General features: G+C 29.3%; 1 protein-coding gene across 1 annotated transcript; it reads left to right on the top strand.

Moving 5' to 3' along the window:
* Positions 1-685: 685 nt before the first annotated feature.
* LOC142321392 (uncharacterized) lies at positions 686-26,808 on the top strand. Its single transcript, XM_075359434.1, has 8 exons — positions 686-781; positions 2,035-2,187; positions 5,182-5,331; positions 12,528-12,677; positions 14,633-14,782; positions 15,546-15,695; positions 19,394-19,543; positions 21,106-26,808. The coding sequence occupies exons 2-8, from the start codon at positions 2,038-2,040 to the stop codon at positions 23,080-23,082; spliced, it is 2,877 nt and encodes a 958-aa protein (XP_075215549.1). The 5' UTR covers positions 686-781; positions 2,035-2,037; the 3' UTR covers positions 23,083-26,808.
* Positions 26,809-27,646: the final 838 nt, after the last annotated feature.

The following is a 27,646-nucleotide window of genomic DNA, read 5'->3' as shown; positions in this document are numbered from 1 at the left end:
GAGTTCTCTGGGTTTAGATCTACATAATTTTAAGATATTATTGAACTTTTATTATTATTATTGTAACTAGCTTAAATTAGTACATTTAGTGAACGTTTATGGTTATAGTTTGGGTATTCTGGCTATAATGGATTGTCAAAAATTAAAAAAAATATATGCCTTCAAGAAAGAGAAGTAAACCTTCTCTTTACTCATACTGCTAAAACAACGGGTGTATCTATGTCCTCTGAAATAGATGAAACGGCTGGTTCTCGGTTAGATGCTGATTTAAAAATCTATGAAAAATCAATTAAAATGTTGTATACAGACTTATATGCGGCGTTCCGAGAGTTGTACATAGTAACGGGTAAAATCGAAAGATTTTAATATTCGAGATATTAGTCATGGAATGATACGAATAATCGAATGATTTATTTGAAATATGAATAGTACTAATCTTTTTTCACGAGTACAAAGACTGAATAATTTTAGTTTTGCTAATACACTTTAATAGCTGTATTAGTAACAGCATCATTTACTCATCATTCTTAAAATTAGTAGTATTTGCCTAGAATAGTGTACTCCAAGCGAGAACACATTCCGATGCAGTTGGTAACTAGAAATATTTCGAGATATTTTAGTAATCGAATTGTTACTACTCTTTCGTTCGAGAGATCACATCACTACTCGATAGTCTACATAGATCAGTAAATTGAAAGTTGGGATACAACGCTAGAAAATATTTATTTACCAATACTATAATAACGTATTGAACATTGAACCATCTTTAAGTAGCCAGGAGGTAAGTAAATCTTACTTATTTTTTGTGAAATAATGGGACCGTGTCAAACTCGCCTGTTAGCAAACGGGAAATTATCATGAACAACACACAGATATTCAGAATGATGCTGAAGCTGAAATGATTTGAAATATTCTCGACGAAAGTATAATAAAAACATTTAACATATTTATGGAAATAGGCAGGTTTCCATGTTTTTGTGTTTTTGCAATTGAAATCATATCCTACGTTAAAATTACATTTTGATTGCAATTTGGTGTACTGGTTCCGATTGTTCAATTCTTTGTAATATAATTGTAGAAGGTTCTTGTAAACTTTCTATAAGATGAGATAAATCCCTTATTTTTCTGTTAAATTTTTAACCTTTTCACAATGCCTTCTGTGTACAACACAAAATATATGCAGTGTGGCATTACGAGAAACTTTGTAATAAATTTAGATGCTTTGTAAATCGCTTGCCTCTCCTCAAATCTTCATCCAAAAAAATTAGTAATATGTTTATTAATGGTTGATAATGGCGTAGAGAGGGTGCAGTTTTACTATTTTTCACATCACATGTTCCCATTTTATATTAATGAAAAGTGTGTTAAAAACACTATAACATTGAATATCATGTCATATTACTCTAATCGATTAATGCTAACGCTGGCATTTATCGGCCCAAGATGGTCGTGTAAGGAAGTTGTAACTAGGGCTAGGTTAGAACATCTCCTTTTGACTTGCGTACTTCTAATAGCTCATGGAAGATTGCTTATTTTATGTTATTGGTGTATTACTCTTTGATTATTGTTTTTCAACCGTAAATTTTTTGATTTGGTAAAAATTACTTTTCATTTTACAACTAAATTGCCTTCCATTAATAGTTACAGAACGAGTAATAACCTTTATTTATTTAAGTATCAAAGTCTACATAACCAGTCAAAACTTTTCTTTTGTCAAAAATTGTATATTTTAAGGCAATAAAAAGCCATGACCTGTACTGTTGTTGCCAACTCATAAATATTTTTTTGAGATTTAGAAATTAAGTGATCATTCAGTTACACACAAAATTAAATTAAATTAAATTAAATTGTTATAAACATAGATTATTTTTATAGTAAATCATTTCCATATATAACTGACACAGGTTGGTGCTTCGAAACACGCAGTGATCCATAACATGTCTTAAATTATCTTTGACATTATAGTTGGTTCCAAGCTCTTGACTTCATCAGATGTTATATTTCATTATTATTATTATTTTATATTTTTTGCAGAGTATGGATGCACAAACTGGTAATTCATTTTTGGAAGAAGATTCATTATCCTTGCCTATTAAGAAAGAAAACATACATGAAATAGGGCAAACAGATTATTTATTTGTACCTCTTTTCAAGACAGAAGATTATGAACTTACAATTATTAAACAAGTATGTTTTTTCTATTTTATCTTGGTTTAAGTTAAAAATATAAAACCTAGTTATTGTAAGAATTTTCAATTATTCTATTCATCAGAATATTTTTATGTACTGTTTATGGCTTACATATGGTTTAGCATTCATGTCTGACATGTGATATTGTGATTTGTAGTGTAAACAAACAGTTAATGGAGTAATGCGTGGTAAATAGCTTAGATGAACATATTGCTACTTACATTTTATGATAGGTAAACTTTTTTTACAGCAATACGTAACAAAGAAAATACAGTGAGCTGATGCCTCAAGTTATAAACAAAGCTGCCTAAATATTATTCATTTTATACTCAGATTCAACATTGTTTACCAAGATAGTAGTAAAACACCACAAAGCTTTCCTTGCTTTTATGAAGCATGTTCAGTTATGAGAAGTTTTGTTATTGTTTTCAATAAATTCCCATTCTAGGTCACTGCATTTTTATTTTCAAACAAGATTGATGGGTTTCTTATGTTTATACCAGTGGTTTATGTCTTTTGACAAACCTTTTAGATTGCGCTTAGGGGCAAACATTTTTCTATTGATCGATTAATGCCTACAATTTATTTGTGTTCTAGTGCTGTCAAGTCTGATTATATATTGAAAGATGCCAGTTATTTCCTATTATGAAAACACTTGCACAGATGAGTTGTTTCTGTGAAAATCAATTTATTGTATGACTGTAAGAAAAATTAGATGTTTTTGAGATCTTGAATTCTGTATAGCATTGCAATAAATGAATGGAGGCCCTCTAAACTTATGAGGCTTTTTCACTTTTTTTTATTCTGAAGACATTATGGACTTTCTCCTCATGATTACTCATGTATAAAAGTTAATAGGTTGATTGGTACTAAAGTATAAAAAAGAGTAGCAGAAAATTCAGTGGAAGGAAATTCTTATTTATCACTGTGTGATAAATGCAGATGAAACGGATCAATACAATTCAGTAGTATTCATTTTTTAATTGACTTCCACATTGTTGAACTTTTTTTACATGCAGTAAAGGAAGAGTTATATCTAATTTCTGTATAATGTATTTGAAGTTTCAAATTAATTGTTATTAACTAATTAATATAAAATCTTTATAAAAGTGTATACTTTGGTTTGTACATTTTCAAATAAAATGTGAAGAAAATTGTAAAAAAAATTTGGATCTGTCTTCTTTGAAGTATTTTCTAACCAGTGTAATAAAATAATTAGCTGCCACAGGGGACTCATTGGTTCCTCACACGACTGTTCAGTACAGGCCTTGAGGACCCATGGTGTTTGCCAACTCACAACCTGATTTCATTGTTTTTACGTATATTGTGGACTGTGAGGTATGCTTACAAATACCCCAATAGCACAGTAGAAATACTAATACACTTCCTTTCATGTGCAGTCATTTTTTGACACCCTCAGAAACCTATATATGAAAACTATTGTGTTAGATGGTGTTTATAAGAGATTAAGATTATATTTACAGTTTTTACATAGTGAAAGAAGTGTATATTATTTACATGTAGTAAGTATATTATTATATCTAAATATAATAATGTAGTAATTTCTATAATAACTCATTTAATATTTAAACCAATATGAGTAGTCATGAAGTAAGTAAACCTTATGCATTTTTTGTGAAATAATGGAACCTGATCTGAGACCGAGTCAGATTCACATTGTTAGCTAACAGGAAATTAGTCATGAACAACAACAAACTCAGACAATTCAGACTCAGACAACAACAGATTCAGAATGAATCTGAAGGTGTACGTGAAGTATTCAAATGAGTATAATAAAAACATTACACATGTTTATGGAAATAGGCATGTTTCCATCTGCTTGTTTTCTTTTCAGTTGAAATCATATTCTACGTATAAATTGCATTTTTGAATAAAATTTGGTGTACTGGAACTGATTGTCCAATTCTTTGTAAGATAGTTGTAGAAGGTTCTTGAAAACTTTCTAAAAGAAAAGATGTCATATTTTTCTGTTAAGTTTTACAATATTGACAATGGCTTCTGTGTACCACATAAAATATATACTGTCTGGCATTATGGAATCAGTTTAATAACTTTAGATGTTTAGTTAATTGCTTACTTCTTCTGAAATCTTAGACTGAAAAATCTGTAATGTGTTTATGAATTGTTGATGATGGTGTATGAGAGGCTGAAGTTTTACATTTTTTCACACCACTTGTTACTATGTCAGATTAATGAAAAGGGGAAGAAGCTTATCAATCAAATTAGGCAAAATGAGTAGTATGCTTGTGTTAAAAACACAGTATAACATTGAAATGCCATGTCATATTATGCTGATTGTTAAGTGTTAATGCTGGCATTTATCAATCCTATTGGTTGTGTGAGGAAGTTATAACTAGGGTCAGGTTAGGACACCACCTTTTGACTCTTGTACTTCTAATAGCTCGTGGAAGACTGCTTTATATAATGTTACTGATGTCTTACTCTTTTATTATTGTTTCTCTCATCTGTAAATTTTTTGATTCTTTAATAATTAACTTATTTTCTTCTTTACAACTAAATTGCCTTCTATTAATACTTACAAAACGTGTAGTAATCCTTGTTTACTTAAGCATCATAGTCTATATACCCAGTGAAAACTATTCTTTGCCAAAAAATGTATTTTTTAGGTAATAAAAAACAATGATCTCTACTGATTGTCTACTAATGTAAATATTTTTGACATTTAGAATTCTGTAATCATTCAGTTATTCCATAAAATTAGTTTTCACGTGCTGTTTGTTATAAACATATATTATTTTTAGAGTAAGTCTTTTCCATACATAATCAACTCTAGTTGGTGGTTTGGAACACGCTCTGATCCATAACATGTTTTGAATTCTTTGACATTATATTTATATCCAAGTTATTAACTTCATCAGATGTTACATTTGAGTAATGTTTCATTAACAAAGCTTATTTTAAGTTCCACTAATATAATAAAATAATATTTTTACTTTATATTTTTTGCAGAGTATGGATGTACAAACTGGGAATACATTTTTGGAAGAAGTTCCATTTTCCTTGCCTATTGAAAAAGAATACATGGATGAAAAAAAGCAAAAAGAATATTTGTTTGTACCTCATGCCAAGACAGCTGATGAACCGACAATATTTAAACAAGTAAGCTATTTTCTATTTATCTAGTTTTAAGTTATAAATTTAAAACTAGTTATTATGAGAATTCTCAATTTTTCTATTCATCAACATATTTCTATTTACTGTTTGTGACCCACATTGTTGAAAACTTTGTAAGTACATTTCTTCACATAATTTAATTCAGCTTCTATAGTTAAGGTACTTTCTAATGGTAGTTGATCTTAATCAAACCCCATAAAGAGATGGGAGAAAGAAGTTTAATTGTTTCTTCTTTCTGAGTTCAAATTCTCATCCATGAATTTTATTACGTCAAATTTTATTTATCAATATATTCTAAAAAATTGGCAGGGCAGCAGGTTCCATATATTTTATCAAAACAATTTTATCTTTGCAGATAGTTCATAATACATATAATAACAAACTAATATTTATTTCAATCTATAATTGTGACTATTAAAATACACATTATTTAAATTTTTATTTTAAATGAGTGTTTACAAAGTTTATATTACAAAAAAAAAAACAACATTATATATATATATATATATATATATATATATATATATATATATACCGATCTATATATAAATATAAATACCAATCTAAAAGTCAGTGTTATATTTAATATTGCATTGCATTGGTCACTGCCTGGCAATTAGTTCGTTATGATGATATTCGTTTGTAAACAATCAACAGGGTCTCATCAGCAAGTCAAGATCTTCGTATAATACGTATGTTCAAAAATAATTCCCAAAGATATGTGGTACTGAAAAACGATTCTGTGTTGTTCACTTCTCTATTTTAAGAATGAAAACCTCTAAGTAGTTCAATACGTAGCACGGCTGATAAATTTTTCACATATATGCGCTAGCATCTACCCATTTTAGCAAATATATGACAAGTGAGCATTTGGGACACGTAAGCTGGTGGTGTATGGCACCGCGCTTAGTCCCGCTTTTAGGTAAGCCCTAGGAGCTACTTAGTATACTGATCGCTAAACTGTTCGAGGCTCAGTAGCCATTTGTGGCATAGACATTTGATGGTATGGTTATGGTGACCGAATGGGGTGGTGGCAGGAGAAATACCAAGCAACCCAATATATGCGTAGCATGGGAATGAAAATAGATATTGGAAAGAAATAATAAAAAAAAATGAATAAAACTACAATACCTTAGCTGCAAAAGTATTTATTTAGTACAGTATTTATTTTTCAATATAATTCCCGTTTACACTGATAACACTTTTCCTGACGTGTGACAAGTTTTTACATTCCGTCACTGAAAAATTCTGGTGGTCTTTCTCGGATCCAACATGCCATAGATTCCTTCACCTCAGTGTCAGTGGTGTAATGATTAACTTTGAGATGAGGGAACAAGAGAAAGTCACACGAATGCGGAATAGGCTAAACTTCGACCTGCGGGGAGCCGTCTGTCAGTTTGCGCGGTACCCTTTCATCTTTCTTCTTTTAGTTTAGCCTCTGTTAATTACTGTTCAGATATTACTTCAGAGGATGATATGTTTGAGTGTAAATGAAGTGTAGTCTTGTATAGTATCGGTTCGACGATTCCTGAGATGTGTGGTTAATTGAAACCCAACCACCAAAGAACACCGGTATCCACGATCTAGTATTCAAATCCATGTAAAAATAACTGACTTTAACGCCAGAACTCTCGACTTCCAAGTCAGCAGATTTGGGAAGACACATTCACCACTAGACTAACCCGGTGGGTTAGTTTGCATGGTGCATAGATTTCACGGTAACCCAATTTCTCGTTAATATGGCCTAGTTGTTCTTTAGATATTCCTAACTGATTAGCGATGCGTTGCAATGTGATTCGCAGGTCAGTTTGAAGCAATTCGTCCATCTCCTTCCTATGTTTTTCATCAGTTACAGAAACTGGTCATCTTCATATTCGCGAAACTTCAACGCCCACGTATTAACAGTTTTACTACCGTAAACCGCTTCTAAACGGTGATAAATATTAGGATTGAAATTTTCTGCTTTAAAAGGTCTATCACCGGACGCTGTTTTGACCGTGGTGACATATTTGTCGTACTCGACTCCATTTTAACTGCTACTGAAAACAAAACTGTAAACTGATTTCAACGCATTATCGAAGGTTTGTAGAGGGGGATTTTAGGTATCATGTGCTGCCACACCCAACTTGACAATACCTTTTGTCTCCATGTAGCACACTAGTGTACAAAATTTATTAGCCGAGCCTCATATTAATTGGACCGCTTGTTAAAGTGGGTACAACAGTATAAATAATACAGACTTATATAATTCGTTAGTCGGGAAAACTAAATAATTAATAAGGTGCACCCATACGTAACACAGATGAAGCTTTGCTCAACTATGTGCAATTAATTAAATATATGCTCCCATTATTAATATTCTACCACTGGTTTTTTTATCTGCGTAAATAAAACGTAATCTTCTTATTTAGTGCAACGTTTATTAATTACGGTACGGTGAATTTAACTATATTTCTGCTCTTTAAATTTGTTGGGCGGTAATAATCTTTGTAATTATTTTAAAAGTGAATTCATTCTTATTCTATTATTTTATAATTATCTTTCGGTCTGGTACATAAGTAAAATAATTTTTTTTTTGTAATTAAAAGTTAGTTGGCCTGCTCGACTATACTTGTTTACGAGTTGCTGGCCGTCCCGTTACATTTTTTTTTTTTTTAACTTGAATAAATGTTCCGGTATCTTTTTTAAGAACATTTCATCAAGAAGAGCAATTTGTAAAGTACGTAAAACAAAACTAAAAAGATCATATTTAAGAAAACACGTAGGAGTTTACGAAACTGGAATTATACCAGCACAAACCCAAGCTGATTTTGAAATCACTGAATGTTTCGATTCCACGGAAGAGTCGAGCTGTTCAGAAAAAGGTTCAAAGATTGCAAATAGCAAGAAAAATCAGTCAATGGCATTCCCATCAATTTCCATATCTCCTCCGTCATCTATGTCACTTCTAAAAATTTAACCCAGTCGTTTCTGCAATACATGAATAAGATTTGTCTGTAAAGAGAGTTAATAAAATGATGCGATTTCACAATGTGATGGCTACCAGGTTTAATTAAAACATGTAGAAATATTTTATTGCATTTCAGGCATAGTGTAGTTGCAGCTGATAAATTAATAACACGGGTATCACCCTGGGCGTTTAAGAGCGGGTTTTTTTTTTAATTTTTTGTACACTTTTTGGTTCTTTCCCCTTTTTGTTTAGAATTTTTTATTCTAGTAATTTTAATGGTTATTTTAATTATTTATTTTTTGATTTTCTTTTCAAAAATTATTTAATGTTTATTATTTTATTTTATTTTTTAATTAGGTTTTCTATATTTGGGTTTCATTTGTGGTTACCTAACTTTTGACCCAACAACTATAATTTTACAAAGAAACTGAATTAATTATTTTCACAACAATAATAAATTAATTTGCTTGCTTCCCCTGAAATTTTCTTCCAAAAAATATATGTTTATTAAGGCTTGATAAAGGGATATAGGAGGCTGCAGTTTTAGAAATTTTCAAATGACATGTTACTATGTCAGATTTAATGAAAGAAGAATTGGAAGAACTTGTTCAATAAAAAGTACCAGAAAGACAGGCAGTGATGGTTTGTTTTCAGCAAAGCTGTGTACAAAGAGTTAGAACCTGTCATTGATACCTTGCGTAATAAGAGACAAGAAAATGAAGAACAAAAACACTCGTTTCACACTCAAAAGAAAATTTCACAACATGAAAAACACAGTTCGCACATTTAACTGTTAAGTGCAGATAGACCACATGATGATTACAATTACCATCTTGTGTAATGATTTTGTTTTTTTAGTTGCTGCCCACATTGTAGAACTTTATTACTTGCAATAAAGAACATGTTGGGCATAATGATTAGGATCAAACTTTGTAACTTTTCCAAATATAGGGAAAGAAGTTTGTCAATGAAACAAGGCAAGCTGAGTAGTATAGTTGTGTTAGAAACACATGTAACACTGAAATGCTATGTCATATTATGCTAAGCGATAAATAATACCCTGGCATTTGTTTATTTTAGAAATGTTAATTACCTTACAGTGATACTTACACAACATTTAATTGTGCTTTTTGCATCCATCAGATAATATATTTCAGTAATTGACTTTGTTTAACTTGGCCCGTTTAACTGCTTACCAACAGTTATAATATATGATGTCCAAGTGCTTTCTGAAAGTAATATCCATCATCAGGAACACACTAAGTTATTATGTATGTAATAATAAATAAAACTTCACATATTCTCTATATAATATTTTTTTGTATATATCACAATTGATCGTCATATGTGTTAAAATTATGCCAACGTAGTGTACTTGCTGTCCATATAGTAGTCTCAATTATTATGTATAGTTTGGGGGAGGGTATCAGTTGGCCAACCTAAAAGTTAAAATAAGTATTCAATATTTGTTTCAATAAAGTGTTAATCAAATTTTTTTGCACATTTATCAATTTGTTATTATTTAAATATATATGAAATTTTTCCAAAATATTAAGTTTTGTATATATTATCAGAATAATGAAGTTAATAAAATTGTCTGGGTTGCAATTATGATTTTCATTTAGATTGTGTTTAGTAAAATTTGATTTTTTTATGTAACTTTTATTTATATGTTCTTTGATGCTGATTGAAAATGAACGATTAATCATGCCGACATATTTTATATTGCAATCTGTACATATTAAACTACATATCCTGTTTATTTAGATGAAATTTATCATTGTTTTTTATTGCTTTCAAAAGATTTCTTTACATTTTTATTATTTTATTGTTAATCATCTAAGCAGCTTTAATCCAAGTGATTTAAACATTTTGCTGAACTTCCTATAATTCCGATTTAAGCATATTCATTACTGTTTATATGATTGGTTAACTTTATTTTATCTTTTCTGTATATTTTGTACTTTATTTTAGTATATAATTTATTTATTAATATTCATTATATCTATTGATTGTAGCGATGTATTTAATATCAATTCATTTTTTAGATTTATATAATATTTTAATGCTCTACAAATTAATGTATTAAATGTAGCAATTTTATGATTCCAAGGATGAAATGAGTAATTTTGGATTATTATATCTTGTTTGGTAGGTTTCCTAAAAAATGTCAATATCTAATTTATTATAATTTTTAGGTACAAAAACTTTATGTACAGTTTTCTTGAGTTAACTCAGATTCTATGTAGTTATTTAATGAATTCATTTCATTATTTTGTTTTCTTCATCATTGTATTATTGGTTATATATGATTAATATGTTGTCTATGTATCTCATATATAATAAAATTTGATGTTTTTTAAAAATGTTATGTAAATTATTATTTTCTAAGTCGTTCATGAAGATTTTAGTTAATATAAACGAGAGTGCTGAACCCATACTAAGACCTTTCTATGTTGATGATATTTATTATTATTGAATTTGAAGTAGTTATATTTGATGCATAATTTTTATAATTTTATTACTTTCTGTACTATGTTGTCTATCTTTAATTTTGTTTAATTTTTGTTACTTTTATGCTATTAGTTATATCAATTGTTTTGTTGGTATTGATATTAGTGAACAATCTTTTATATCTATTGTTATGAGTTTAGTTGTGTTGTTTATGTAAAATTTTATTAATTATAACTACTAATTCATATTATTTTTTTAAAATTATATTTATTATTGATTATGATGCATTCTTTTAAAGTGTTAGATAAAATTTTACTTAGTAGATATGTGGGTGAATTAATACAATTTATTAGACGTCTCATTGGCATTTCTATTTTATGAATTTTTGGTAGTGGTTTTAAAATAAAGGCTTTAGTATTTAGTTGATTTAACATTTTCTGTAGTGTATTCATTCTTGAAAATGTATTTATATTTTTAAAGTTGTAAATAATATATTTTATGATTTTGTTTGTCAGATCGTTAATTTCAATTTTTTAAATGTAGAAATTAAATTAAAAGAAAGTAATTCATTTATAATCAAATCTAACCAAACATACACTGCTGTTATAATCTATAACACTTCCAGTACAACCCCATTTAACTGAACCCCATTCAACCAGACTTCCGGATTATCTGGACCAATATAAGAAAAGGTATTTTTAATTTTTTTAAATAACATATGTACTATAATACAGTAGTATGTATTAAATTATTGTTTTTTTAAAATATAAATTAAATAAAGAAATACAGTAGAAGGCCTGTTGTATAATGTATTCATTTTATTGGCAGTTAGTTTGTATCACAGTTTTTATGTACTGTAGTACTTATTAAAAGTATCTACATATTCAGTTTTAGATTACTCTAGCAGTGTTTACTGTAAATATTTATTTTTCCTGAGAATAGAGATGTCTGACAATATTTTTGTACGGTAATTATAATGACTTATCCTCCCAAAATGTTTCTTTATAAATATAACCATCCTGCCATAATATTATCACTCATTCTAATAATAGGGCAATATAATGCTAATGACCGGATGTATAAGCCTACACACACTGTCCTATTGTATTTTAGTAAACTTTTATTCAGAAAAGTAGCACAGTACCAGTATTCATTGAACGTTGTAATTATAAGGTCTAGTTTGCTGCAGTAGTGATCATGATTGAAATTTTGCTTCTGCATGGTGTAATTTAGTGTAATGTCAACTAAAAGAAAGAAAGTAGTAATTTTTATGGGATAAAAAATTATTGCGCTATTTTGTATAGATTAGGGGATCTCTAAAGAAGATTTGTGATGAATTGAGTGTAGGAAACCAGTTTCGCACTGGAAAAAAGAAAAAAGATATTGAAAGATTTCTGTTTGAAAATGGTGGCTAAAAATAGTTTAGGCAACATGATGAATATCAGAATGGCCAAAAAATAGTCTATTTATATAGTAAAAAAAAATAGTTTATTTATGTGGTTTACCGACAAGAAGTAGTATAGGCTTCCTATATCAGCTGCCTTTTACAATCGAAGGCTTTAATTTTAAATGACAAATTAGGTGATGATCTGTCATTCACAGCAAGTTCTTAGTGTCTTCCTGATTATGGAAATTACTTTTTGAAAGCCCTTGGACATGTTACATTATAATTGTTGATAAGCGGTTTATTTATTTGTTGTAAATTCAATAACATTTCATTAACCAAATTTATTTTAAATTCTGCTGTTATATTAAATTATTTTGTATTGTATTACAGAGTATGGATGCACAAACTGGTAACTCATTTTTGGAAGAAGATCCATTGTCCTTGCCGATTAAAAAAGAAAACTTGCATGAAACAGAGCAAAGAAAATATTTGTTTGTACATCATGCCAAGACAGCTGATGAACCGACAACATTTAAGCAAGTAAGCTATTTTCTATTTTATCATGGTTTAAGTTAGAAATTTAAAACCTAGTTATTATAAGAATTTTCAATTTTTCTATTCCTCATGATATTTGTATTTACTGTTTATGACCCACATATGATTCAGCATTCATGTCTGAGATGTGATATTTTGATTTATAGTGTAAAAACCAGTTATTAATGGAATATAAGGAGGTAAGTAGCTTTGATGAACAGATAGCCTCTAGCATTTTACGTAGATAATAATTTTTTATAACAATATGTAAAAAAGAGAATACAGTGAGCTGATGCGTCATGCTATAAACAAAGCTGTCCAAACATTATTCATTTTATTCCCAGATTCAACATTGTTTAAAAAGGTAGTAATAATACAGCAAAAAGCTTTGTTGTAGTTTTTGATAATCCTCATTCTAGGTCACTGCATTTTTGTTTTCAAACAAGATTGATGATTTTTTTTATGTTTGCACCAGATACCTTTATCTTTTGCCAAATCATCTAGATTGTGCTTAGGTGCAAACATTTTTCTATTGATAGAATAATTAATGCTAATGCTACAATATATATGTGTTCTGACACTATTAAGTCTGATAATATACTGAAAGATGCCAGTTCATACTACTATTGAAACATTCACACAGATGAGTTATTTCTCTGAAAATCAGTTATTTTATGACCGTAACAAAATAGATGTTTTGGAGATCTTTAATTCTGCGTAGCATTGTAATAAATGAATGGAGGCTCTCTTATACTTAGGAGGCTTTTTCCCTATTTACAGTCTGAAAACAGTACAGACTTTCTTCTCTTGAATACTTGTATAAAAGGTAATAGGTCTATTTGTATAAAAATATAAAAGAGAGTAGCAGAAAATTCGGCAGAAGGAAATTCTTGTGTATGATTAAGTGATAAGTGCAGACAGACCAGGTAGTGAATTCAATTCAGTGGTATTAACCTCTTGGTCTGCAGTCAAGCAATTCTTTCCGCAGAGGATGAGATGAGTGTTCTGTAGCATGTGTGAAAAATGCCATGCCTGACTGGGATTTGAACCCAGGACCTCCGGGTGAAAGGCCGAGATGCTACCACTCACGCCATGGAGGGCTGCTCATCAGAAAAATCTGTAATTTGTTTATTAATGGTTGATAATGGTGTACGGGAGGCTAAAGTTTTACAAGTTTTCACATCACTTATTAATATGTCAGATTAATGAAAAAGGGAAGAGCTTGTAGATGAAATAAGGCACGCTGAGTAGTATACTTTTATTAAAAACAGAATATAATATTGAAATGTCATGTTTTATTATGCTGATCGTTCAGTATTAATGCTGGCATTTATCAGTCCAAAATGGTTGTGAGGAAGTTATAACAAGGGTCAGGTTAGGGCACCGCCTTTTGATTCATCTACTCCTAATAGCTCATGGAAGACTGCTTTATATTATGTTATTGTTAATTTTTTTTTATTCTGTAATAATTAACTTATCTTCGATACAACTAAATTGTCTTCCATTAATACTTACAAAATGTGTAGTAATCTCTGTTTATTTAAGCATCATAGTCTATATACCCAGTGAAAACTTTTCTTTTGCCAAAAATTGTATTTTTGTAGGTAATTATAAACAATGACCTCTACTGTTATTGGCTATTAATGTATATATTTTTGAAATTTAGAAATAAGTGTTCATAATGTTATGCCATAAAACGGTGCTTTTCACGTGCTGTTTGTTATAAACATATATTATTTTTATAGTAAGTCATTTCCATATATAACTGACACAGATTGGTGCTTTGGAACGTGATCCAAAGCTCTGATCCATAACATGTTTTGAAATATCTTTAACATTATAGTTAGACCCAAGGTCATAACTTCATCAAATGTTAAATTTTAGTAACATTTCATTATCCTCGCTTATTTTAAGTTCCACTAATGTTATAAAATATTATTTTTACTCTATATTTTTTGCAGAGTATGGATGCGCAATTTCGGAATTCATTTATGGAAGAAGATCTATTGTCCTTGCCTATTAAAAAAGATGACATTCATGAAACAAAGCAAACAGAATATTTGTTTGTACCTCTTGCCAAAACAGATAATGAACTGTCAATATTTAAACAAGTAAGCTTTTTTCTATTTTAACTTCGTTGGAAGTTAAAAATGTAAAACCTACTTATTTTAAGAATTATGGTTGTTTCTATTATTCAAGATACTTTTATTTACTGTTATGGCTTATGTAATTTTTGCATTCATGTTTAACATGAGATATTTTGATTTTTATTGTAAAAAAAAAGCTATTAGTAGAGTTTGGAGAGGTAAATAACTTTGATCAACAGATTGTCTCTACCATTTTACCATACAATGTTTTTTACTACAATATGGACAAAGAAAGTACAGTGAGCTGATGCCTTATCCTATACGCAAAGCTTGCTATATGTTATTCTATACCCAGGTTCAAGGTTGTTTACAAAGGTAGTACTAAAGCAGTATAATAATATCCTTGCTTTTATGTACGAGAATTTTTATTATAGTTTTCAATACTACTCATTCTAAGTCACTGAATTTTTGTTCTCAAACAAGATTGATGTGTTTCTTTATGTTTCCATTGGTTAACTGTGTGTCTGTTACCAAACCATTTAGATTGTGCTTAGGCACAAAGATTTTTCTGTTGGTCTATTAACTAATGCCAATGCCTACAAGTTTTCTCTGTTCTGATGCTATCATGTATGATTACATACTGAACGATTTCAGTTGAATATTATTATAGCACTCACACAGGTGAGTTATTTCTGTGAAAATCAATTTATTTTATGATAAAAAAATAGATGTTTTTCAGGCGCTATGAAGGTAATTTAATATTATTTATACATTATATTTGTTGCAGAGTATGGATACACAAACTGGTAGTTCATTTTTGGATGAAGATCCATTATCCTCCAGTATTAAAAAAGAAATCAAACATGAAACAGAGCAAAGAGAATATTTGTTTGTACCTGTTGCCATGACAGATGATAAATTGACAACATCTAGACAAGTAAGATATTTTCATTTACTCTTTAATGGTTTACCTAATATTTAGCATTCATGTTTAACACTAGATATTTTGATTAAAAGGATAAAAAATGATAACAAACAGTATGTGAAACGATATAACAGTATGTGGAGGATTGTAGCTGACGTGACACGAGTTACAAGTCACTCCTGAAAACTCATGGCTTTTGAAAAATAAATTCCGTGCAAGGTTTGTGCTGTTTATGTCTCACAGCCGTAACAAATTTATATCAACAAACTGTTTATCTCCCAAGAGACAGCGTGTTGTATTATTGCTGTTGAAATATCCATAAAACACGGAAACTAATAAATGTAAGAAACATATTTCTTAATACCTTTACTATTGGTTTTGATAAGACCCATGAGGCTACATTTCCAGAATCTATACTTCACATACAGTTGTTATTATGGTATTTATAAGGTTTGTGAGGGAATTATCGGAAGTATACTTTTCTATTTTGTCACAAAATTAAATTACATCCTTGGACTGAAATTTGTTAAAAAAAAAAAATTATCTATAAATCTATTACCAAAAATCTATTGCTTATCTTATCTATTATCTATAAATTATTCCTAAGCAGGTTATAAATTTCATTACAAACTTATGGTATGAATCTGAATATACGTTATTTAGAAACATTATAACATTTCTTAAGAAATGTGTAACTCACTCCTGTAGATAAATAATGTACAATTTTTTTAAGATTTATTTCAGCAGACATTCATGGCACTCTCATTTTTGTGCATCAGAATGGTTTAAAAAGAAATTAGAATTCATTGTTTGAAATTTTCATTGTCAATTTATATATTTTTGGATCTTCAGTATATACTTCTTTCATTATTAACATGACTCATCCGTCCAGCACTAAACCTGTTTTCTTATTTTCATTTCATTAAATCCTTCCAGTGGATTAAAATCTAATTGAAATTATAAAATGATCTTATTACGCTTCTCTGTGTTTGATTTTATGTCAAGAAATTTAATAACCAATATCTTAATCTAAAGGATGAGTTTGGAAAATATCTACATTTACTGCCGGATTTCTATATTCAGTTAATGTTAACAGAACTAAACTGAAGTAATTTTTTTATATTTGTTTTTTATTTTGCCATTATTAGATTATTTGTTGTCAGACCAGTTTTAGTTTCTATACATATAGCACATAGGAAATTGTGTTACATTTTTTTTCTAATTAACTGCTTATACTAATAAAATTTTATTTTTGCTGCTGACAAAAGAAACATATTGTTCTTATTTAAATATGAAGATAATTTAATATTAAGTAAAAATTGTCAATTTGTAGTTGGCATTATTAAAATTAACAAAGTATCTGAACAGATTTTTAACTTAACAGTACATTAATTTTTTTAGGATCTTAGTGAAGAAGCTATCAATGATTGGAGGAAAGAAGTACTGAAAGTAGTTTACAGACATCAAAATGTGTGGTTTGCAGTAAATTAAAATATAACTGTTTACGTGATAATGTCATTGGTAAAGAATGATTTCAACAATTTTTCTTATAAAGAAAAATGCTTGCAAATTTCAGAAAAAACAGTAATAGAAAGAAACATCATAACTTCTCATCTTCCTATTCACACATGTGTTATTTGTCAGGAGTCTTTTACACAGAGTTCAACTTTAGAGTCCCTAGAGTACTTATCAGAGTCATTAGAGTACTTATCTATTCATGTTATTAAAAAAAATTTAACAAGAAATATTTGTAAAAAAACGTATAGTCGATGCAGTAATTTAAAACCATTCTCTCTATTCATACTGGAAAGAAAAAATTCACTTGCAATTTTTATAAAAAAACGTTTAATCAAAGTTTTAATTTAAAAAGACATCTCTGTATTCATACTGGTGAAAAGAAATTCATTTGTAATTTTTGTAAAAAAAAACGTTTAATCAAAGCAATAGTTTAAAAAAATATCTGTCTACTCATACTGGTGAGAAAAAGTTTACTTGTAGTTTTTGTAAAAAGACTTTTAATCAAAGCTGTAATTTAAAAACACATCTCTCTATTCATACTGGTGAAAAGAAGTTCACTTTTAATTTTTGTAAAAAAACTTCTAATCAAAACTGTAGTTTAAAAAGATGTCTCACTATTCATACTGTTGAGATTAAATTCATTTGTAATTTTTGTTAAAAAACTTTTAATCACAGCAGTAATTCCAAATGACATCTTTATATTCATACTGGTGAAAAGAAATTCACTTGTAATATTTGTAACAAAACATTATTCAAGGGCGCAATCTAAAAACACATTTCTCTATTCATAATTGTTAGAAAAATTTCATATGTAACTTTTATCTAAAAACCTTTACACAAAAGTCATATTAGGTTGACAGAGTGGCATAAATTGTCGCTGTTTCCTATAGGGTCTTTTGCAGTTGTGGCTTGTTTTTTTTTTTTTTTTTACATAATTGTGTTCTCTGTTCAAAACTAATTTGTTTATATACAAGATCATTTGGGATCATTTGCATATTTGTTATAAGCATAGATTATTTTTATAGCAAGTCATTTCCATACATAATCGACACAGGTTGGTGCTTTGGAACGTGCTCTGATCCACAATATGTCTTAAAGTATCTTTGACATTACAGTTAGGCCGAAGCTCTTGACTCATCAGATATTAAGTTTCAGTAATATTTTATTAACCACCCTTACTTTAAGACACACATTATTATTACTTTATATTTTTTTGCAGAGTATGGATGCACAAACTGGTGGTTCATTTTTGGAAGAAAATCCATTATCCTTGTCCATTAAAAAAGAAAACATGCTTGAAGCAGGGCAACAAGCATATTTATTTGTACAGCTTGCCAAGACAGCGGATAATATTTAAACAATTAAGCTATTTTCTTCTTTATCTTGGTTTAAGTTAAAAACATAAAACCTAGTTTTTGTAAGAATTCTCAATTATTCTACTCATAATGATATTTTTATTTACTGTTTATAATAACATATCATTTAGCATTCATGTCTGACATGATATATTTTGATTTATATGGTAAAACACATTTATTAGTGGAGTATAGAGGGGTAAATAACTTTGTTTAACAGATTGCATCTAACATTTTACGGTAGATAAACATTTTGTACAACAATACATAAAAAATAAAATACAGTGAGCAGATGCCTCATGCCTTAAACAAAGGTGACTAAATATGCATTTTATACCCACATTTAACATTGTTTACAAAGATGTTTTAAAAGAGTACAAAGCTATCCTTGCCTTTACGAAGCATGTTCAGTTACAAGAAACTTTGTTATAGGTTTCGATAATCCTTATTCTATGTCACTGCATTTTTGTTTCCAAACAAGGTTGATTTGTTTCTTTATATTTATACCAGCAACCTGTTTCTTTTACCAAACCATTTAGATTGTGCTTAAGTGCAAACATTTTTCTATTGATCTATTAATTTACTGTAATATTAATTATAATAGTATTAATTTATTGTAGGTATTGGCCCTACAATATTTCCCTTATCTGGCACTATCATGTGTGATTATATACTTAAAGGTTCCAGTTGAATATTATTATAAAAGTACTCACACGGATGAATTATTTCAATGAAAATCAATTTATTTAACATTGTAAGAAAAATAGATATATTTTTTATAAATGTTAGTTATATAAAGATAATAAATTATTATTATTACTTTATGTTTTGCTGCAGAGTATGGATGCACAAACTGATAGTTCATTTTTTGATGAAGATCCATTATCTTCCAGTATTAAAAAAGAAATCAAGCATGAAACAGAGCGAACAGAACATTTGATTGCTCCTGTTGTTATGACAGATGATAAACTGAGAACATGTAGACAAGTAAGATATTTTCATTTACTGTTTGATGGTTTACCTAATATTTAGCATTCAAGTTTAACACTAGATATAGAAGAATAAACATTTTGTGCGAGGTTTTATTGTTTCTTGTTTTGTGTTCTTGTTTCTTTGTTTGTGTTTTCTTGTTTCTTTCTTCATAGTACCAAAATATACTGTTCCTCATCACTCAACAAACCTACTGAAATGCAGCTGATATATTCTTGCAAGTAAATTTATAATCTATTCACAGAAACCAGTTTTATAATGAACATTGTGTCCTCAGAGAAAACATTGTGTCTCTTATGGTACTGTAAATGTGGCATAGCCATAACAAATTCTGTAACATAACAAATTGTTTAACTCTCAACAGACAGCATGTTGTATTATTGCTGTTGCAATATCCATAAAACATAGAAATGAATAAACGTAAGAAATATACTCCTTAATACCATTCCTCTTGGTCGTTGATAACAGTCATGAGGCTACTCTTCTAGGATCTATACGTCATGTATAGTTTTTAGTAGGGTGTTTATGAGTTTTAAAAATTTATTTAAATTTATTTATAAAGAGATGCTTTCATCATTACTAGAAAATTTGATCAATAGTGACTGTTGAAGAAAAATAAGTAACTAATAATCAATACTCATAATCAACTAATTTTTTCTAAATGATGCGTTATTGAATTTGGATCTCAGGTGTTAATTACATGCTAAGATGCTACTGTACAGTTTTATCACATTGTTTGGCCAAAATTGTACAAGAGTTTTTCCCAAACCTTGACAAAATAAACTGTAACATTGATATTACAATAAATCCACAATTGACCTGAAGTGATGTTCACTAGGTAACACCAAATGTCAGTGTTAATTAATTTCGTTATGTTTGAAAAGATCTAAAGTTTGTTGCTCATAGTGTTCACTTAAAATCAGAAAACATTTAGGAATCTTTTAAATACATAAATTATTCCTCAGCAGGTTATAAATTGCATTAAAAGCTTGTGATATGAATCTGAATATATGTGATTTAGAAACTTGATAACATTTCTCAAGAAATCTGTAGCTCACTCTTGTAGATAAATAACAAACAAATATTTCAAGTTTTATCTCAGCAGACATTGCTTTTCTCATGGCACTCTCATTTTTTTGTATGAGAATGGATTAAAAAAAAATTAAAATTTTTTTGTTTGACATTTTCATGATAAATTAATTTAATTTAGGATCTTCAGTATATAATTCTTTCATTATTAACTTGACTCACCCGTCCAGTACTAAATGTGTTTTCTTATTTATCATATCATTAAATTCTTCGAGTGGATTAAAATCTAATAAAAATTATAAAATGATATTGTGCTTTGATATATAACAAGATATTGTGTTACATTTTTTTCATATTAACTGCTTATGCTAATAAAATTTTATTTTTGCTTAAAAAACAGACATTTTGTGCTTACTTAAATATAAAGATAATTTAATATTAAATATAAATTATCAATTTTAGTTGCCATTATCAAAATTAACAAAGTATCTGAATAGATTTTAACTTAAAAATTACATTATTTTTTTTAGGATCTTAGTGAAGAAGCTATCAATGACGTGGAGGAAAGAAGTACTGAAAGTAGTTTACAGACATCAAAATGTGTGGCTTGCAGCAAATTAAAATATAACTGTATATGTGATAATGTCATCGGTAAAGAATGTGATGATTTCAACAATTTTTCTTATAAAGAAAAATGCTTGCAAATTTCAGAAAAAACAATAAAAGAAGGAAACATCATAACATCTAATCTTCCTATTCACGCATGTGTTATTTGTCAGAAGTCTTTCACACAGAGATCTACTTTAGAGTCCCACTTATCTATTCATGTTAAAAAAAATTTAACAAAAAATATTTGTAAAAAAACCTATAGTCCCCGTAATTTAAAAACCATTCTCTCTATTCATACTGGAGAGAAAAAATTCACTTGTAATTTTTGCAAAAAAACATTTAGGCTGAAGGGTAATTTAAAAACACATCTCTCTATTCATACTGGAGAGAAAAAATTCACTTGCAATTTTTGTAAAAAAACGTTTAATCAAAGTAGTAGTTTAAAAACACATCTCTCTATTCATACTGGTGAAAAGAAATTCACGTGTAATTTTTGTAAAAAAACTTTTAATCAGAGTTGTAATTTAAAAAGACATCTCTGTATTCATACTGGTGAAAAGAAATTCACTTGTAATTTTTGTAAAAAAACGTTTAATACAAGCAGTAGTTTAAAAGCACATCTATCTATTCATACTGGTGAGAAAAAATTCACTTGTAATTTTTGTAAAAAAACATTTGCGCTCAATGGTAATTTAAAAAGACATCTCAATATTCATACTGGTGAGAAAAAGTTCGCATGTAGTTTTTGTAAGAAAACCTTTAGGCTCAAGGATGTTTTAAAAGCACATCTCTCTATTCATACTGGAGAGAAAAACTTCACTTGTAATTTTTGTAAAAAAACATTTGCGCTCAATGGTAATTTAAAAAGACATCTCAATATTCATACTGGTGAGAAAAAATTCGCTTGTAATTTTTGTAAAAAAACATTTAGCCTCAAGGGTAATTTAAAAACACATCTCTCTATTCATACTGGAGAAAAAAAATTCACTTGCAATTTTTGTAAAAATACTTTTAGACATAGCTCTAGTTTAAAAAGACATCTATCTATTCATACTGGAGAGAAAAACTTCACTTGTAATTTTTGTAAAAAAACATTTAGCCTCAAGGGTAATTTAAAAACACATCTCTCTATTCATACTGGAGAAAAAAAATTCACTTGCAATTTTTGTAAAAATACTTTTAGTCAAAGCTCTATTTTAAAAAGACATCTATCTATTCATACTGGAAAGAAAAACTTCACTTGTAATTTTTGCAAAAAAACATTTAGGCTCAAGGGTAATTTAAAAAGACATCTCTCTATTCATACTGGAGAAAAAAAATTCACTTGCAATTTTTGTAAAAATTCTTTTAGTCAAAGCTCTATTTTAAAAAGACATCTATCTATTCATACTGGAAAGAAAAACTTCACTTGTAATTTTTGCAAAAAAACATTTAGGCTCAAGGGTAATTTAAAAAGACATCTCTCTATTCATACTGGAGAAAAAAAATTCACTTGCAATTTTTGTAAAAATTCTTTTAGTCAAAGCTCTATTTTAAAAAGACATCTATCTATTCATACTGGAAAGAAAAACTTCACTTGTAATTTTTGTAAAAAAACATTTAGCCGCAAGGGTAATTTAAAAACACATCTCTCTATTCATACTGGAGAAAAAAAATTCACTTGCAATTTTTGTAAAAATTCTTTTAGTCAAAGCTCTATTTTAAAAAGACATCTATCTATTCATACTGGAAAGAAAAACTTCACTTGTAATTTTTGTAAAAAAACATTTAGCCGCAAGGGTAATTTAAAAACACATCTCTCTATTCATACTGGAGAAAAAAAATTCACTTGCAATTTTTGTAAAAATTCTTTTAGACATAGCTGTAGTTTAAAAAGACATCTATCTATTCATACTTGAGAGAAAAAATTTACTTGTAATTTTTGTAAAAAAAAGTTTAATGATAGTAGTTTAATCTCACTATTCATACTGGTGAAAAGATTCTTGTAAAAAAACATTTAATCAAAGCAGTAATTTAAAACCTCATCTCTCTAATCATACTGGTAAGAAAAAATTCACATGTAATTTTTGTAAGAAAACCTTTAGGCTCAAGTGTAGTTTAAAAAGCCATCTCTCTATTCACACCGGTGAGAAGAAATTCACTTGTAATTTTTGTAAAAAACTTTTAAATCAAAGCAGTAGTTTGAAAGCAATCACTGTATTCATGCTGATGAGATAAAATTCATTTGTAATTTTTGTAAGAAAACATTTAGACTCATGGTTAATTTAAAAAGAATCTGTATTCGTACTGGTGAGAAAAAAATTCACTTTCAATATCTGTAACATCATAACATTTAATAAAGGGAGTAATGTAAAAACACATTTCTTTAAACATAATGGTTAGAAAAATTTCACATGTAACTTTTGTATAAAAACTTTTACACAAAAGTCAAATTAGGTTGACCGAGTGGTATAAATTGTTCCTGTTTGCTATATGGTTAGTTATATACAGTTTGTGGCTGTTTTTTTTTTTTTTTTTGACATAATTGTGTTTTCTGTTCAAAACTAATTAGTTTATAAATAAGATCATTTGCATAATTTATGTACAATTCTATTAACAAAGCTTTGTAAAAATTTGTATATTACATGATGAAATATTCTGATTTAATCCTTTATATCATTATTTTCCTTTATTTCCCGTTGTCTTTAAACTTATTTAGTCTTTGGAGGCCAAAATTGAGAATACATTAATTGTTATTGAAAAATACCATCTTGAGACCACATCTACCATTTTTTCGATATCCTGCCATTTTTCCATCAACAGCACAAACCCTACGCTGTAATAGAACTTTATGGTTTCTGTGGCCATGGTTTTCACAGTCCTTTTTTGAAGCTAATTTAATATCATTCAGGGAGTTGTTGCTGAGACTGAAACATATGATACGCTGATGGTGTTGGGTGGCTAAATGGTGGCTGAATCAAAACCTTCCAGTCATGTTCTTTCAATTGTTGACAGGTTGTTAAAGATTTATGGGGGTTATCAGCGCTGTGTATGATATCCTTTATGTTAACCAATTAAGAAAGTTTGTAGCTGCAATCTGACTAATTGTCGACAGTACAGGTCTGTTTCTATCATGCTGCCTGATGGCAGCAGGTTGTGTTGCACAATGTCCTTCCAGTCTTGCCAAACACACAGCATAATCTTTGCCATCAGTGTTGGCTTTGCCATAGACTCTGGAGTTTCTCCTAGTTTTAATCACAGTCTTTTCACACATTGTTGTCTTAGTTTATCCACTTTTCATCACTAATGATCATCCAGCTTCAGAAATGGCTCAATTTCATTACGTTTCAGTAGAGATTCGCAGGTAGAAATTCGATCCAGTAAAGTTTCCTCAGTTGGATCAGGTGGCAACCAAACGTCGAGCTCCTTTTTATAACCAGCTTTCCAGCTGAATGGTCCATTGCAAGGACCATCCTGGACATCACAATTTCCACAAAAAATACGACTGAAAAATCTTTTGGCTATTGCTTTTGATTACATATCTTGCCCATAAACAGCACAAGTTTCTTCATAGGCCTACCCAGCATTTGTGTGTATATCAGAATAAAATTGTAAAATGTTAATCAGTTTGGCAGAAATTTCCATTCATCTTCACAGCATAGTACCTTACATCCAAGTATAAGAATTCCAACATTTTTTGCACATCTACTAGCTTCAACTGCCAGCTGTCAAACAACGTTCAGTCTGCCCTACTGCGACTCATATACCCTGAGATTTGGGAGACTAAATTGTCCAGTGCCCAAAACACTCAGTAATTTTTAGACTAACTTAATTTTTAGAGTAACTTAAAGTTACTAATTTTTAGTAACTTATCAACGTCCAAAAATCACTAATGAAGATTAATACTAGTTTTTCTTACAACATAAATGTGCACTAAGAAAGAATTCTTTGAAATTCCAAGTTTAAATGTTCAAATTGAGCAACAATGAAATCTAATATTTTTTGAATTTCTCTGTAACATATTTACTTGATTCTTCGTTTGTCTGTAATCATGTGAATATCAAACTGATATTCAATTAGCTGATATCATCAGCTGATATCAAGCCGACGGGGTATGGTGTGGCAGCTCAACAAATACAGCCACTACCATTATTACTGTATGTGTGATGCGATTGGCTGCACCAGCCTCTGCTTACTTGACTAAAAAACAAAATTAAAATAAAATGGTGAGATGGGAAACACAAGTAACCATGATGCGTGGTGAAAATGCGACAAGGATGATACCCAGTAACAATTACTAATGGATGATAATAAATTTTACATAAGTTAGATAACTTACCTAGTAAAGCCAGTAAAATTCTGCCTACCGAGATTTTTGTTCTCATAAGACTTAGTATTCAGAAGAAAATTAAGCGGAACATTGATGTAAGTAAAATAATTATTCGACATTAACATTTTAAAATACAGAACATGAGGTGGATTGTAACTTCCTGCACCTTTGACTGATTATAACTGTTTACGCCGTTGGCGTAAAGTCGTTTTATTCCAATGAATTCAAGGTTATGGTAGAGTCTTGTAGTTTACAGGCTTGGTAATTTATTTTGCTTTTTTGTAAGGCTTATCTACGTGTATTTTTAAATAGGTTATTTGGATTTATTTTCGATATCAATTTCTCTCAGGCTTGTCTGAGTATTGCATCATCGTATTGGTGTTAGCTTATTTATATCACGCATTATTTCATTGCTGTTTAGTCATAATGTATATATTAGGCTTAGTGTTTTTTTATTCTCAACCAATTTCAATATTGTCATAGTTCCTAGAAGTATATTTTTCTTTGTCTGCCCTGATGTCATTTCTTCAACTTGCGTATTCAGAAATTATTTTTATCAGTCTTAGGTAATTCCTTAGTGGACTGCTCGCTTAAATTATTTTTGTTATGTCTTCGTTCCCGAATTCCACACCGTTTCTCTAATTGTTCTCATACTAACACTAAGACACTACTCTTGTTGTCAACACTGTTGTTTCAATTCTGTCGACGCCGAATTTTCTCCAGCTTCTTATTACAATTTCAGCAAAGCAGAATTTCTTCAAACTCGTTGCTACACATTTCAGACGCCCAGTCTTGCTCAACCTCGAAGCGGCACATTCTCACCACTGTATTCCTGATACATCACGGCGGACTACGCCCAGGAATTTACTGTATGTATTCGTTTTACCTTCATTCATGAGTTCCTCTCTTACAAATATAAGGTTGTCATTGTTCAGCTGCAACCTATTTTACATGCTCAATTAATTTCAATGCGATTATATTGTAATTAACTCTTTATTTTTATGTTTACTTATCACAATTTGATTATTGTTATTAACTCTTTTTGTATTAGAATATCATTGTGGCCTTTTTTCTACACTAAACTAGAATTACATGTATTAATTATTTAACGTTAAGTTTGTTGATGTTCTTAATTCAGAAAAAGCCAGTGCCAATTAAGATTTATTGTAATTCGTTTAGCTAAGTTAATGACATCCGTTCATTACTATTTGTCACATTATAGTATATGTCAGTAGTACATCTGTTTGCCAGTTACATTTTTCTATTGATATTATGTTTTTCTAAATTTACAATTAAAATTAAGGTGTTTCATGTTCTCTTGTTTTTCAGACTTTGTCAAAAATGTATATTGTCAAAATCTGTATTTAAAAGTGTATATTCATGTATTTTTTTTTTTTTTTCATTTAACATCATTGTTCATATGCTGATTTCAGTTGATATTCTAATGTATCATTAAATTATGTTATTTTCATAATTTCTTTTTAGTTTTTAAGGTTATGATTTAACATAAGTTCATTTGTTCTTTCTCATTAAAGTCCAATTTCTTTTGGCAAATACGAGCTGTGTTTTTTGTTAACTTTACCCAACAATAACAAAGAATGAAATGGCATCAACAACCTGCATTCAGATTTTCAGAAAATTTTCAAAAAATCGGTTAATTTATTTTAAGATATAAACAAAAATAACTCATGAAAAAAAATTAATAGTTATTACCCTCCCACATCCCAAAATGAAATTTCAAAAACAATAATGAAAGTAACATACTAAAGTAATTGAATTCCTACATTTAGAAAACCAGTTGTAATTGAAGGCTAAACGTAGGCTCACTCAGTTGACGTGAAATAAAAACTTATTCTATATACTCTCAAGGTCAATGGAAGACGCATGTTCAGGCAAGTTGACTCTCAATGCAGTTGTTAGTAGTAGTCAGCCGAGAGAAATGTGAACCCCAATATAGAAGGTTCAGTGCATGTTTTGGTAGAATCTTGGTTTCACAAATTGGAAATCATCCAAAAGTTTCAGTTAGTGTAAGACCGTGGATCATGTAAATGATGCAATCATTCACTGCCAGTTCTGAAAGGTCAATTAGGCGAGCTAGTTATAAACTGTAAATTCCTCGTTCCACAGCTCATGACATCGTTCGTAAGCTCCAT

This window comes from Lycorma delicatula, chromosome 3 (assembly GCF_047948215.1).
Source record: "Lycorma delicatula isolate Av1 chromosome 3, ASM4794821v1, whole genome shotgun sequence".
NCBI classification, from domain to species: Eukaryota; Metazoa; Arthropoda; class Insecta; order Hemiptera; family Fulgoridae; genus Lycorma; species Lycorma delicatula.
This window is presented reverse-complemented; position numbering and strand designations above follow the sequence as displayed.

What these genes read in the sequence shown, in the direction of transcription:
- LOC142321392 (XM_075359434.1), top strand. Translation starts at nt 2,038, where the DNA reads ATGGATGCACAAACTGGTAATTCATTTTTGGAAGAAGATTCATTATCC. An exon ending in AACCGACAATATTTAAACAA is followed by an intron (nt 5,332 to 12,527) that starts GTAAGCTATTTT and finishes ATTGTATTACAG; the next exon opens with AGTATGGATGCACAAACTGG. An exon ending in AACTGTCAATATTTAAACAA is followed by an intron (nt 14,783 to 15,545) that starts GTAAGCTTTTTT and finishes TATTTGTTGCAG; the next exon opens with AGTATGGATACACAAACTGG.